The sequence below is a fragment of the Gekko japonicus genome, unplaced genomic scaffold (assembly GCF_001447785.1).
Source record: "Gekko japonicus isolate JY-2015 unplaced genomic scaffold, Gekko_japonicus_V1.1 scaffold98, whole genome shotgun sequence".
Classification (NCBI taxonomy): domain Eukaryota; kingdom Metazoa; phylum Chordata; class Lepidosauria; order Squamata; family Gekkonidae; genus Gekko; species Gekko japonicus.
The window spans coordinates 793,609-809,049 of NW_015164668.1; the positions used below are offsets into that span (position 1 = coordinate 793,609).

The 15,441-nt window shown below is 49.1% G+C and overlaps 1 protein-coding gene across 1 annotated transcript in view; it reads left to right on the forward strand.

The window, feature by feature from the left end:
* Positions 1-232: 232 nt before the first annotated feature.
* ERRFI1 (ERBB receptor feedback inhibitor 1) overlaps positions 233-15,441 on the forward strand; it is a 20,589-nt gene continuing 5,380 nt past the window's right edge. The window contains exons 1-2 of the mRNA XM_015409123.1: positions 233-259; positions 13,208-13,340. Coding sequence (XP_015264609.1) covers positions 233-259; positions 13,208-13,340 — 160 coding nt within the window. The remainder of the gene's footprint in view (positions 260-13,207; positions 13,341-15,441) is intronic.

Consider the following 15,441-nt stretch of genomic DNA (forward strand, 5'->3'; position numbering starts at 1 on the left):
TCCACAGTTAGCTCAGCAGATCCCTCCCCCTTTTAGCGGCGTCGCCCCTTTAAGACTCGCCGGGGAGGCGTGACCCGGAAAGGGGCCGGGCTCCGCCCACCTGCACAGGACCAGCCCACCCTTGAAAAGAGCCTGCAGCGCGCGCCCGCCATCATTTACCTGGGAAGTCGCAGCCGGAGAGCGAGCGGAGAGTTGGCGCACGCGCACTGCTGGTAGGGAGGGACGAACGGACATGCCGAGCCGCGGCGCTGCCCTCTGGGTAAGGACCGGGAGACCCTTCTGTCGGGTGGGGCGGGGAGCGCGCTGTGGCGCTGGTTCCTATAGCAACCCGGAGGTGGGGAGGGGGCGAGTTGCGGATTGAGCGCGGAGGAAAGACCGAGCGTACGTGTGAACGTTTGACACGCGCGCCTTCTGGAGTGCAGGCTTGCAACAAAACAGAAGGTACATGGTGGTGGGGGAGTCTTGGGTCCCTTAAAGTCGCCAATTCGGGGCGGAACGGAAGCCTCCCGGAGATGCTAGGCGGGAGCTCTGATATGTGCGGGGAAATGTGTGTGATTTGCAGGCAGCCCAGATGCCTGTCCGGAGAGAGAGGCATGTGTCAGAATCTGCATGCTACCACGCACGCACTTGCATAGATGCGCCACTAGCCCTGGGAGTTTATGTAGGTGTGTTTGTATGTGGTGGTGGTGGTGGTGGGGTGTGTGTTTGTGTGTGTGGTTTGTCAGTGTGTCAACACAAGTCTTTAGGTGAGGAGTCTTATCTTGCCAGTGGGCTGTGATGACTTGCGGGATGGGGGCTGGACCCCTTGCTCCTCATCCCTGCAACGTTCCCCACGCCCGTCACAAGCGTCCCTGCCAGTGCACTCCTCTTTGAGCTCTGCCCGTGGCCTAATGCGCCAGCTGTTTCGACACAGCTCTGCAGGAACAGGCCTCCTAAACCACTGATAAAAATCATCGTGAATCAAGCATTAGTCATAATCCTGAAAGTATGGCAAGGACAGGGATGGCGGCTCCTGGCGAGGCGGGTTGTCGATGTGGTGAGTGCACCTGCCGCACAGGTAGCGCAGGCCTGGCCACCCGGTGGTTGTCAGGGTTAAGAAAGGTTAGCTCGTTCCTCCTTGGGGCAGGCGAGGGCCTGCCTGGCACTGTTCTCTTTGACGTGTGGATGATGCTGGGCTGCGATCTTTCTGTCGAGCAGAGTAGTCAGCTTTTGCCCTTCTTGTTGGGGTGTCGCTGGAACTGCCTGGCTCCCATGAGTCGGTGCTGAAGCTTGCTGGCGCTGAACATTAAGCTAGTCCTGTTCCAGTAGTCTCACGTCTTTAGTGTATAAAGTGTTGTGATCCTGAATTGCTGTACAGGTAATGCTGGGTGGCTGGGGCAGGTGAGTCATTTGCCAAAAGTTGGGGCTCCCAAGGCTTGCGACTGGCTCCAGTTGCAACCCCTTCAGGGTTCTCTAGATCTTTTCTAGCAGTCTCAGCACCTAATATTACAAAGCCTCATGGAGCAGTAGAGACATGCATTTGCACAGGGAAGAGGCAGACTCCTTGGAGAGAGATCTGATTCCGGCTGGTTGTGTGTTAGGCATTCCACGCAATTCAGACAAGCTGCAGTTAGCCGTGTGACTTGCTGATGAGGGCTTATAGGATTTATAAGCCTACCTAAGGAGGAGAGAGCTAATTTGCTACAGCCGTTTTTAAACAGGCAGTGTGCATTGCGTCAAAATGAAGCCTGCCTTGTGTTCCCAAGTCCTGGTAACTGAAATAATGCTGATGATTGCGTGGCAAGAAACCTGAAGACCTTCTGGTACTCTTTGCCAGACTGGGATAAATGGTAGCCATTATCTGTAACCTGTCATCTCTCAATTTAGCTGCATTGTTTTAGGTGTGTAGCGTTTCCGGAAAGGAAGTCAGAGTTGCTTCCGCGGCATTAAAGATGCTCTGCCAAATGCTGTGCAAAGGAGCTTCATTTAGCTTCTGCACAGACAGAATTGTAGTTGCACGCTTTTCCTTTTTTAAATAGTGGATAGTTAGGATTCAGAGGCCACTTCCTGCACTACAAGTTGTGGCCCCTTGAAATGGGCCTTTCCATGTGCCTTCTCGGTGTTGCAAGGCAGAGATAGCAGAGGGAACTTGTGCTTTTGCAGGTGTCCACCTTGATGCTGGAGTTGTGGAACCCTGTAGTCTCCGGCTAGGTTCTACTTGTGTGGTCTTCAGGTCTGAATTGCCCTTTTAAAGTGTTGTGCTGTTTACTCTTAAAAATAACTGCATGGTGTCTGCCAAGGTTAAGGGTGTTTGGTTGGCAGCTTTGCAATAGTGATGCAGGCCTTAGTAGATTGTTGGGGCCCTCTCTGATTTTGGAGAGGGCTTTGTTTCCAGGGTAAGTGAAAACCGAAAAGAAAATCTTAAGGATGGCCTTTCTTTCTTATGGCTGTTTTCATGTATTAAATTGTCACTAAAGACATCTGTGTTGAGGTCATGGTGTTATGTGCGTTTATCTGAGTATTACTGGTGAAAACAGAAGTTTGATTGGCTAAGGATTGTTTTATTGGGCTGGTAGCCTTAGGTTTTACCTAATCTACAGATTGGTTCCTGCCTTAATGGATTGACCTGTTTGAAAAGGCGAAATGTGCCGGGTAGCTTTGATGATTCAGGAAAACTGAACAGATTTCCTCCTGATCTAAAAAACGTCAATGCAGGCAGAAAGCCATGGATGGCATTAAAACGCAGATGCAAACAGGTTCTCTCATGTGTTTAAGTGCACGGTAGCTGGCTGAGAATTCGTGTGAGAATGCTTCTCTTCATGGTCCTTCCCTGTAAGGTAGCTTATCTAAGGTGAAATCAGCAAAGGGCATTTGGCAAATCTAGTCCTAGTAAATGTCTTTCTAGCACATTTGGGAGGAACTGGGAAAGATAATGTGCTATGGGGGGTGCTGATGGTAACTCTTGGCCTAAATGCTTGTTAAAATGGCAGCTCTAATAGGCTTGCTTGCATTGTATTGAAACTTTTCCCAAGGCATTTTAACATTAAAAATGTTGATTTTGTCAGTAGCACTGGAGAGAGCTTTTAGTCATCATGGTTCATCAGTGAAAAAGGAGGCATGAAACTCTTTTCTCAACTTCTGCGCAGATGGGGGGGGGGGGAGAGATCATTTTTGCATCCTGCAGAAATATGCCTCCCTTGTGTATATCTATGCTACAGCCATTGCCTCTTTAGGAACTGGGATTGAGGGGAGAGGTGGGGGGGCTCTAACAAAACTTAATGCCCCCTTCAAGAATCCCCGGATTCCATTCTTTTACCAAAAAAGAATCCCCGGATTCTTAATGGTGGCTCAGATTGCTATTAAACAGGGGCACCTTAAAGCCTAAATAAAATTAATTCCAGCATAAATTTTGGAATAAATGTTGTTAATCTTTAAGGTGCCATTGGACTCCTGTTGAATTTCGCTGCAGCGGACTAACGCCGTTACCCCTACTGTCAGTGACCATGAAGCCGCTATATGCTTTTGTCCTGATTCTGAGGATAGGCCACTAAGCCGTAACTGCTCTCTGTCTGGTAGGCCTCCTGCAGCTTTCATTTTTGCTTACCCGAGACCCTGGCTCAGTGTTTTAACTGGAAAGATGGTTGCTGTCCTACACCTGTGGAAAGCATCCGGCGCATCATGCCTCAGGAGTCCTCTATAAAGAAGCTTTGCTTCTGGACAGTTGTTCAGAAATTGTTAGTGGCTTAAGGGACAAGGCTTGGCATTAGTATTGATGCTTTGCACTTACAGGATATTTTCTTATTGTAAGTATACCGTTGCAACATGCCTTTATGGTAGATCAGTATTATCTCTATCCTGTAGAGAAGATGGCCTTTAGGGAAGCCCTTCCCCATAAGTTTGATGAGATTTCGAACAGGGGACTTTGTGGTCCAAGCTCAGCCTCTTACACTGCAGTGTTGCTCAGAGTTACTCAGGTGTCAGCTTGCTGCTTTTAGTGAGCTTAAGGCTGGAGTAGTTCTGCACAGGATTACAGACGATGTGCTGCACCAGGTTCTTTCCCCCACCCTCCCACCCCTGAAGTGCACAGACAGGTTCTCTTTGTTCAGGGTCATGAGTCCTTTTTTGTAGGTTTTGGCAAGCGAGGCCCTGCTGCCACTACCTCTCTCGCATTCCTTTCTCTGTGTGCGAAATTGTTCATCCTGAATAGCCTGATTTGCTGGGGAAGGGGCCTTAAGTTTCAAACCACAGATGAGCAAAGGGGCTTCCTGAGCTCCACAACCTTCATAAATGAAAAGCCAGTTTTGCTGCCCTTCTGATTAAGTGTCGGCAGTCTGTTCCTTTACTGGCTGGTCATTTTAAAATCCACTGCTAGCCACGGCAGCTCGCCCTGCACATGAAGCATTACTTCTCAATTTGTCTCACTTCTTCTTCCTCAGAAGGAAGTTGTTAGGAGGAGTTTTTTCTTCTCCTGGTTCTCTGCATGGCTGAAGGCTTCCTCACAAAATAAAAGCACAGAACAAAAACACCCACCAAACTGGGTGTTTGAGCATAGAATGCGATGTCCAGGGAATGTCTGCTTTCATTATTTAGAAGAGCATGCTTCTAGCCCTTAATGCATCTCAAGATAGGATGAAAGGACCAAGCCATTGAGAGCTTCAATGGGATTTCATTGACCCTTCCTCAACCAGCACATGGGTAAATTATGCAAAATAGGGCTGTAAACACACTTTTGAGAAACTGCCATGTTTGCAAAGGTTGCAGGATGCTGCTTATCCAGTTGTAGAAGTTTGCTTTCCAAAATACCAGGATTTCAGTGGGGGTAATTGCAGTCAGCTTAGTTCTTGAGTTCTTCTTCACGTAACGCTCTCAATCTGTACTGTTTGTTCTTGGATACACAATTTTAGCCTTCTGGACTATTTCCCCTTGAATGATGAAATCCTGTGCAGATGTTCAGTGTGTGTATGGGGAAGGTGGATTGTGAGGCCAGACAACCCCTTCCATACAGCAAATAATTGCATGTACAGTAAAATGTTTGTACAAAAAGTCTGTTTGCACAGACTTGATTTACCTAATCTACCCATGGCCATTGTAGTGTGCAATCTCACAGTTTGTACCTATGTGGGCAATCATTCTGCCGGTCCATGGGCACTGGATGCGTGCAGAAGATGGGACCTACCAGCACCACAGTCCTGCCGTGCCTAGAGGCGAACATCTGAACAAGGCTAGAGCCCTTTGGACTCTGAGGAGGTGCACAGTTCCATTGATGCAGAAGTGAAATGTGGGATTACCAGCACAGGGCCAGTTCAGCTGCTCCGAAGTTCTCAGAAAAAGGGAATAACGCATCAGTTGCCGCAGCAAGTGCAACTTTGCAGCAGCGTGAAAGCATTGGCCTGTTTGTCAACCACTTTCGGCGCAGTGGGGGACTTGTTCTTAAACTGTAAATGGAACTGGAGCTGAATCCAGATAAAGAGGGGCCTTGGTGTGCTAGATGCTGTACAGAACATAGCAGGATTTCCTAACCATGGGACTTAAAGCTACACCCATCAAGACAGGATTTGGGGGTGGGGGGAAGCAGAAGTCCGTTGAATAAGTCTGTGCCAGTTCCTAGCCCGCTTTGCCTTGCCCGCACATACCTCTGCGGCACCTTGAAAGACAATCCCCCTGCCAATTCTGTACCAGTTTTACAAACCCCTGCCTTGTTTCTCCAGAACCGTCTTGCTGTGGACAAGTCAGCAAGTGGCTGCCGGAGCGCCTGGGACAGCAGAGAGCCTGTGGGTAGCAGAGGAGCAGACGAGGCTTGGCTGAGGATCGGGTCTTTGCGGAAGGGAGGGGAAGGAGGGCCCACAAAGGGAAGAAGCGGACTGTCGGGTTATTCGCGGTAGCGATGCCGCTTGGCTTTGGCTTGCGTGGACTTGCCTCTGCGGCGAGAGCCTCCCGAGCGCCGTCTCCGAGAAACTGTCTCTTTCCCAGCCAGCCGGGCCCACCTGCTCGAGCCATCTTATGACACAGAGCTCTGTGTGGGAGGCCAGGCTGGTAACCTTTTTTTTTATTTTTAAGAAAAGCTTATCAGCCAGGCCGAATTCTAGCAGAGCAGAAGAAATAATAGACTGTTGTAAAAACCCGGAGGTCTGTCGCAATCCGCCACTGCGTTTTGCGGCCATCCCAGTTTCCTGTCATCTACCTGTGTGCAAAAAGGCACCACTTAATATTATGTAATAGCTGCAGCACTGCCTTTTATGAGATCCAGGAAGGAGATGATAACCTGCTAACAGTCCATGGTTTGGGTATTCCCCCCCCCCCTTCGGGGTTTTTTCCTCCCTGGGATTTGCAATAGTTTAAGAGCATTAAAGTAGCTGGACAGGGCAGGAGTCATCCCCAAATAAGCAGAAGCCTCGGTCTCCTCCTCCTCCACCACCAAGTTTTAGAGGAGGAAATGACGTCATGGGGTTGTCAAACAGGGAAGGGCAGCAAAGCAGGGCTGATGACTTGGTCAGTAGAAATGTGTCCTGCCCCCTCCTCCTCCTCCTGTTCTGAGTCACTCTGGAGATTGAGTCATGGTACGTGACGTGACGGTCAGGTAGGCCGGCAGAACTAGGTTGCTGCTGGGGAGAGAGGAGGGGAGAGGAGAGGCTGCTACTGCTGCAGTTTTCACGCTGCTTTAAAAAAAACCCGTAAGGAAGAAAAGCAAGCTTGATCAATGCCACTCTGTGCTGGCTGGAGGATGGCACGGCCTCTTCTTCCTGCGCAGAAAGGAAAACTTGGTCATAACCTCTCTGGCGGCAGATGCCAGAAGATATCATGACCGCGCAGAAAGGGAAACTTGGTCATAAACTCTGCTCCGTCACTGGCGGCAGATGCCAGAAGATATCATGACTGAACCCTCTGCAGTTTTTGTGCCTGGCTTCTCTCTCCCCTCCTCCCCGTTCCCAGGCCCTGGGCAGGTATAATCCTTGACCCATGGTTAAACATTGCATCTGAATATCTAGACTGTTAAGAAGTGGCTGTGCACGTGGGCAGAAACTGCAGGTTGTGGACCAATGTTTCTTCATTTTGGTGTAGTGGTTAAGTGCGCGGACTGGGAAGAACTGGGTTTGATTCCCCACTCCTCCACTTGCACCTGCTGGATGACCTTGGGCAAGCCATAGTTCTGTCAGAGGTGTTCTCGAAAAATAGCAGCTTCTGTCAGAGTTCTCTCAGCCCCACCTACCTGACAGTGTCTGTTAGGGGAAGGGAAAGAAGTTTGTAAACCGCTCTGAAACTCCGTGTGAAGGGCGGGGTATTAATCCAATCTCTTCTTCTTCATTTACACCCTGCATTTCTCCCCAGCGAGGGCCCAGAGTGGCTTACGCCATTCTCCTGTCCTCCATTTTATCTTCACAACCAGCCCTGTGAGGTGGGCTAGGCTGTGAGAGAGTGTGACTGATCCAAGGTGATGTAGCAAGCTTCTGTGGCAAAGTGGGGATCCTAGTCCGGTGCTTTAACCATCACACCAGGCTTGGCTCTCTGTTTATGGCTGGGCCAGGCAAACCAGTTGCTGCCCCTTTTGCTTGTATAAATGACACACAAGTCTTAATGGTGTCACCCAGTACACACCCTCCAGGACAAGGCCTAGCTCAGAAAACTAAGCCTGGGTTTGCTTTCTCTGCTTCAGAGAGGTGTCCAAGAAGCTAGTGAATTCGCTGTAGCCAAGGGAAAGAGAAACTTGTGATAAAATAAATGCAAACAAACTCAAAACAGCAATAAAATGAACGGAGACGTAAATTGAGCTCTCAGTCTTTTGGAAGGGCTGGTCCTGCACAGCTCCTTCTAATTTGGGGCCATTGCTGCTGGGTTCACTGGGTTCCCATTTAAAGCCCAAGGTCACAAAATGAGTGGTAGAGATTTTTGTGGATTCCTCTCACATTCTTGAACATTGGAGTGATTCACTGATGATGGGCTGAGTTGTATGCCGCTCAGCTGTGCTGTAATCGTCAAGGAATGAGTGTAATTCTACAGAAAAGTCACACAGTGGTATTGGTCACAGAGCTTGAAGTTCCAAGGAATCTCATGTTTAATTGAAAGATGGTGGTTGGGAAAACCTTACGAGAGTTTCTGCTACCCCCCTGTGGCAACTGGGCAGTGTAAACTCTCAAAAGGCAGAGTCCTACTACTAGACATTTCCAGGGGTTTTTCACATGCCCAGAGCCGGCCCTTCTAATCTCTCCCCGCCCTTACCCAAAATATTCAGTAGCATATGGAGACAATCTGCAAAAATGGCTAAATCATGTAAATTTTTGAAATTTGTGTAACTTATGTGGCTTCCTGCATTCAGTCTTAGGAAAGGCCACTTAGACAAACAAGAAGTGCTTGGGACCCTAGAGAGGCCAGCTGGTGAGGCTGGGAGAGAGAAGCCCCTGGAGAAGGTGGTAAATTGCAGCACTGAGATGGTAAAGGCTGTAGGAACCAGCATGGTGTAGAGGTTAGCATGTCAACCTGAGATCTGGCAGACCTGCGTTCCAGTTGCCATTTGGCTATGAAGTTTACTGGGTGAGGGTGACCTTGGGCCGGTTGCCGTGTCAGCCTCATCTACCTCACAAGGTGGTTGTGAGGATCCAGTGGAGAAGGGAGAGCCATGTATGCTGACTTGAGCTTCCGGGAGGAAGGTTAGGCTAGAAATCGATTATGACAGCCTTCTATTTAATTAATACTAAGTGCAGTCAAGCATATAAGGGGGAGTTGGACCTAGCAGAGGCCATCCCGAATGAAATAAAATCAATACATAAAGGGAAGAGGGGTTCACACTGTACGATTTGTTGTTGTTGTTGTAGTTCAGTCGCACAGTCGAGTTCGACTCTTTGCAACCCCATGGACCACATCACGCCGGGCCCTCCTGTCTTCTGTTATGCTCCGGAGTTTGCTCAGTTTCATGTTCGTTGTTTCGATAACACTGTCTTAACCATCTCATCCTTTGCCATCCCCTTCTTTTACCTTCAATTCTTCCCAGCTGTAGGATTACCATGAGCAAAACAAGACAGGTCCCTGGGCCAAAGAGTTTAGAGTGGTTTTTCATACTCATTGAAGCAGGACCTTGTTTTGGGACATATTTGCTAAGTAACACCGTGCGGTTTTGATCCCCCTACATAAAATGCAAGAATCACATGCCCATTGACATGGTGCAAGTTCATGTATATGCAGCAGGCCTGTATGTCACGATGGCTTCACATGTGATGCAGGGACAAACCCAAATTTCCCATCAACTCTCCTAGCTTCACCCTGTTGCTTCTTTTCCTTTCCTCCCTGATCTCATGACCTACTTCTGGATCCCAACCCACAGTTTGAGAATAGCTGACTGAAGGACCAAATGTCACATGTGCTCAGTTGACAATTACTCCGACCCTGCCCTGGTTTGTTTTTAATAAAAAGAGTGAGAATTTCTGAGGCTATGTGTTGGAAAGTTTGTTTGAATAAGTTTGCTGGGAGTGGAATGTCTCCAGATGTGTATCACCTGCAGCTTCAGTGGAGAGACCGAAGGGAACAAGGATTGAGTGTAGTTCTTGTGTGCTGGGATGGGGGGTGGGGTGGGGAGTGAAGCTTCTGTCCACGCATGCACCTCCTGAGTTACAAATCATGTGTTTTGGGGTTTTGTGCCTGTCACTGTCCTGGATAAAGCTGCCTCGTCCATGAATGTACAAGTTCTTTGGGCTTGCACTCTGGCCTTTTGGTTGCCTCCCAAAAGGCTGTTTAGTTATTTATGAATCTGTATACTGCCATTGAAGAAACAAAATGCACAGTTAAGTGGCTCGGAGTTTAGTTTTATTTCCTTCGAACTGAAAAAAAAAGAATGTTTTTTCGGCCTATCTCTTGCCTGATTTGTGTAACATGCACCTTTCGTGTGTGGTGGGCGGGTGGGAAAGGACGGCAGACGGCAGGGTTCTCATTTGAGCACATTCTTCCGTGTAAATTGGGAGTACCTGTGGCCAGTACAGGGAGCTTAACAAACAATTGGCTGGGATGAGGGTGGAAGTTGGTCCTGCTGGTTTTGTGGAGGCTCTTTGCCTGTATTTTAGGTAATGAACTCAGGCAAGGAGTGCTGTGCCGAACAAACTAAGCCTCCATAGTGTGCGACTTTCTAAGGCTGCACAGCTAGGCCACGTTTCTGGAGGAGGCCTCAGCTGCATTGGCGGGTTGTATGTGTCAGAGAGTGTTCGAAATTAGCCGTGTTTGTAAAACCTGTGAATTGGTCTTCTCTGGTGCAGTATCCCTTTTTTTTTACGAACATCCATCCCTCTTTGATGCTCAGTAAAGTGTGAATCCTACATATTCCCACATCATGGAATTAATTGGGCACCAGTAGGACTGCAAGAAGTGCTGGCGACCAGTGGAAAAATCTGCTGTCAAGCAAAGTAGTTGAGACTGAGCTGTGAGCCAAAGACATCTCTGATTCAGATCTTGACTTGGCTGAGATCTTGCCTCTACTCGCCTTAGGTGAGCTGCTGGCCCTGAGCCTCAGCACCTCACATCTGCAGTATGGCGAAGAGAATATTGAGCTGCCTTGACTTGGATGGCCCAGGCTAGCCTGATCTCATCAGATGTCAGAAGCTAAGTAGGGTCGGCCCTGGTTAGTACTTGGATGGGAGACCACCAAGGAATTCCAGGTTCACTACAGAAAGGCAGATAGTGGCAAACAACCTCTGTTTGTCTCTTGGCGTGAAAACCCTACAGAGTCACCATAAGTCAGCTGTGACTTGATGGCCAATACAGGATTTCATCGCCAACATGGAACTACCTTGCAGGGTGGTTGTTACTGAGAACACTTCACAGAGTCCTTTGAACATCCTCATAAACATATAGTATGATGGAAGCTGACACTACCAAGGAGTCAAACCTCACATTAAGGAGTTGTCTCATGAACACCAGGCTTCAGGAACTCATTAAACATATTCCTTATATATACCTTATCAAATTGTTTTGTCTAAGGTGCTGTTTTTATATCCTCTCTTTACTTACATCTTATGGGTTTGTTATATACCGGCTCTGCATGCTTGGGTACAGTCGTGGATTCAGTTACAAACAACTGGGTCGGACATTTAGAGAACAATTACATGAAAAAAATTGTCTCCCACAGCCAAGTTCTGCCATCTGTTTGGGCTTGTGAGACAGCTGGTTTTGCTGGAGGAGAGTTTGGTACCCACCACCCAAGGGCCACATGGTCCTACTTCTTCGGTTGTCCGTGTGCCATAAGATTGATGCGTTGTGCCCCTTTATTATATGAGGGCTTGTAGCTTTTGCTTCATTAGTTATTTATTTGGAGGTTGCTTCCACTACATCTCTGCAGGGCAGAAGGTGATGATGGTGCCACCCTGAAAAGGCTTTATGTTCTCTGGTCATGTGGTCCACTCAGAAGCGTTTCCCCTTGAAAGGCCTGGCCAGGTTGCGCTCGAAGGACTTTGCAAAGGTGGTGTTATTGGAAAGGAGCGTTTTTTTAAAGGGATGCAGCATTTTCTTTGGGAGCAAGGGGAGGGGGAAGGCGGGCAAGATATGCCCTCCAAGTAGGTGATAAGCCTTTTAAGACGTGCTCCAGAAGAGGAGGGCGTGGAGGACCTCTCTCTGTTGTCATTCCTGGATCAGCTTGCAAGATAAGCTCCACATTCCAAAGAAAGGGTTGGTGGCACAACAGGCCAAGACGTCATGAGAGGACTGGCGTTTGGCATTCACTAGCTGCCGTTTTGACACAGGCCCATGTGGAGGCTGGCTTCTTGGAATCCCAGGAGGGTGTCTCACGTAACCGGAGGAGGCTCTTGAGCCTCTGTGTGCTCCACCAGCCAGTTTCAAGGCCAGCTTTTTTCCTGTTTCCCTCCTCATGTCCCCCCCCCTTAGGTTCCTCCTTAGTCTTGCTGGATCTTTCCAGCCGAAAAAGATGATGAATCAAGCATGCTGCATAAATGTAGGTCTGTTTTCCTTTGCCGTCAGGAGGACTTCATGATTACTGTCTCTTCCCCCCTCCCCACATTTCCCCTCTGCTTCCACAGGCTGCCCTCAATGGTGCAAAATGCCCCCCCTCCCATCTCACTGTGATCCAGGTTGAGTTTTTCTCTCTCTCCCTTAGAACTCTGTGTTGGTCAGTGAAACTCATAGTTGCTAGCTTCAGGAGATCAATATGGGGGAGCAGCTTGGATGATCTGTGTTCACAGGCGGTATTTCTCTTAGCATAGCAGGTTAGTACAGACAGCAGGGCGGAAGGCTTTTGTTACCTCTGTGCCCTACTTGGGGGCTTCCAGTGGCACCCAGCTGGCTTTTGTTGGCATCAGAATGCTGACCCAGAGGAGGGACCCTTCTGGTCTGATCCTGCAAGACGCTCCCTATGTCCTGTGTGCCCAAATCGTCTGGAGCATCCAGTTACACATGGAGCAGCCTTACATGGTTGGATTATCCAGTTCAGCAGCATGATAGTCACTTGCTCTTTGGGGGCGGGGATCTCTTTCACAGCCCTGTCTGCTTAGAGATGTCCAGAACTGGACCCGGGAGGGCGGTTCTGCACTTTTTCACTGGCCTACATTTCCTCCCCAGTGCGCTTAGTTGCGACTGTAATGAAGCAATGCTGGAAGGCTTGATGCCATGTCAGTCTTCCATGAATGTAGTCAGCCAGGGCAGAACCAATGGCCAGGATGATGTCCCTTTTGTCTCTTCTGGCATCTCAGTGGAGGAGGAGATTGGATTTATACCCCGCCCTCCACTACCCAAAGGAGTCTCCAAGCAGTTTACAATCTCCTTTCCCTTCCCCTCCCCACAACAGACACCCTGTGAGGTAGGTGGGGCTGAGAGGGCTCTTTCGAGGGCTGCTCTTGAGAGAACAGCTCTGAAAGAACTTATGACTGACCCAAGGTCACACCAGCCGCTGCACGTGGAGGAGTGGGGAATCAAACCTGGTTGTCCCAGATTAGAGTCCGCGCTGTTAACCATGACACCGAACTGGCTCTTGGTTCTTATGTGAAAAAGTCATTGTTAGGATTAGGTTAATTCTTTCCCAGTGGACTGCATTCAAGTGCAGCCTCAACTGCTCTGGAAGATAATAAGCATGTTTAAACTGAATGTGATTGGAGTAGTTCCTGTATGCCTCCTTGTTCAGGGCAAGACTCAGCGCTCTGAAGGGTAGAGCCTTTTCCTGCCACATGGCTGTCCATCTTGTGTTCACGCTACTGCCGTCTGTCCATCTTGTGTTCACGCTACTGCTGTCCGGCATTTTGTGTAGGACCCCTGCTGCTTTGGTGTTGAATCTCTGGCCGGCCTGGACTCGCAGGGCCCACATCATTGCAAGACTAGTGTACATCAAGACAGGTGTGGGAGTTACCACAAATCAGAAGCAGCAGCAGTGCCACTCGCCAGTATGTGAAGAGGGTCGACAGCAAGAGTGAGTGTCTCTGTGCTGGCACACAACCCTCTCTTTGTGTGGTTCTGGTAAGGGCTCTTCCCAACTTCCTATTTCATAACGGTTGACTTGTCACGAGCTGCGTGGAAAGCTTTTATCTGCTGGTTGTTGTCTTTCCTCTCCTCTCGCTAAGCAATTAGCCTTGTCCAGCACGAAAGAGGCTGATAGGGCAGGAAGGGCTCCAGCCATTATTTCTTATCTCTCTTTCATATTATCAGCTAATAGAGTGATTTTTTTTTTAAGTTGCTTCCAGGAAAGATCTATTTATATAAGCCAGTGCTTAAAACGGCGCTCACACACACAAATCAGGAACATCCTTTGCTTCCAGAGCATCAACAACTGGATTCTGTGAACTTAAGAGTACGTCGTATGGTTGTGTAATGTGTAGAAGAGCAGGATTCTGATTTAGCATCCCATTCCTTGTTTCAGTACAAACAACAGGGCTGCAAAGCGTCTGTAGATCAAATGTGATGTCAGGGACGGCACTGGCATTGGGCCAGGCGACCGCGGCTTGAATCCCCCAGGCAGCATTTGGCAATCTGGATGACCTTGGGCTGCCGACACACATGGAGCCCAACCTACTTTGTGAGATAAAATGGAACCACCCCAGTGTGCGCCATCCTGAGTTCCTTGGAAGAGGGCTAAACATGACAGATGTTACGCCTGCATCGGCTCTTGTAACAGCCTTCCGCTAAATGGAAAAACAGCTGTCCGTATCAGTGGAGTCATTTGGGAAGGCTGAGATAATCCTAAATAAATGTCTGGATGCTTACATGAGGCAAAGGACAGTGAAGGAAGACCACCTGGGGGGGAGCAGCCTTCGTACAGTTAGTGCCCTAGGGGGGAGGGGCTGTGGGTCAGTGGTAGAGCTTGAGCTTTGCCTGCAGAAGGTACCGGGTTCAGTCCCCTGCATCTCCAGTTAAAAGGGCCAGGGAGTAGGAGACGTGAAAGACCTCCACTTGAGACTCTGGAGAGCCACCGCCAGCCTGAGTTAAGATGGTACTGACCTTGCTGGACCCATGGCCTGATTCAGTATAAAACAGATTAATATGTACCTTAGAATTCCAGTGACGTTGGAGAAACTGTCCCAGGGCAGTCTGAGGGCCTGATTATTCAATACGTTGCGTACGGTCCACCCCAGCTGCTGTTGAGAAGGCATGCACAACTCAGTTCCCAGGCCTGCAGGGGCTCTGTTTGGGTCAAGACTGTGGCATGCAGGGAGAGAGAGGACTGAAGTTCCTCCTGAAGCAGTTCCTTGGGAGCAGCTGTTACTCCTTGTGTATAGCCCACCAGTAGGCAAGTCTCTCCAGCAGGGCAAGTAGCAGTTCCGTGGGGTCGTTTCTGGTCAAGAAAATTGCCCAGAAAAGGTTTCTTATGCTCCCTTTCCCCATGGTCCCAATCTGAACCGGCCCTGTGCGCCTGGAGATTATTTCAACACGGAACTTGCAGTCTGTGTTTGGATCTGTAAATGGTCTACGAATTAGGCTTGTCTTTTGGTTTTCGCAGTATGGGATTCAAGGCAAGTTTTGGCTTTTTGCTGTTGTGGATTAAAATCCTCAGTAGGCCCAAGAGGCCTACTGCGTGGTGAGAGGGAAATCTCTGCAGCAGAGCGATTCACTGTGCTTGGGGCCCTGGGGACTGGTTGCTAATTGGTAAAAGCTGAAGAGGAAGAACTATTTGCAATCGTATATTATTATCCAGCACTCTTGTTCCCCAAAACTGGGTTTTGTCTGCACGGCATTCTGGTTGTGTGTGCTGTCTGGCTCACACTTCCCATTCCTCACCCCCTCTGTAGGAACTTGAAAAACCCTGTTCCCTACAAACAGATTCCCAACGACAGACCTGAGAATCCCTGATCTGCAAATGCAGAATTGCCGCGTCAGTTGTGTTCCTTCTTTGCCAGCCAGCACTGAGGCTTCCAAACAAAGGAGCTGCTGTTAGCCTTGGAGCTGGGTTGCATTGACAATGGACCCCTCATCTTTGCTGTGTGGTACTTAACACTTCCTATCCTCCTCTTCTCTCTTTTCTCCCCCCCCCCCCTTCAAGGGAGCAAAAGT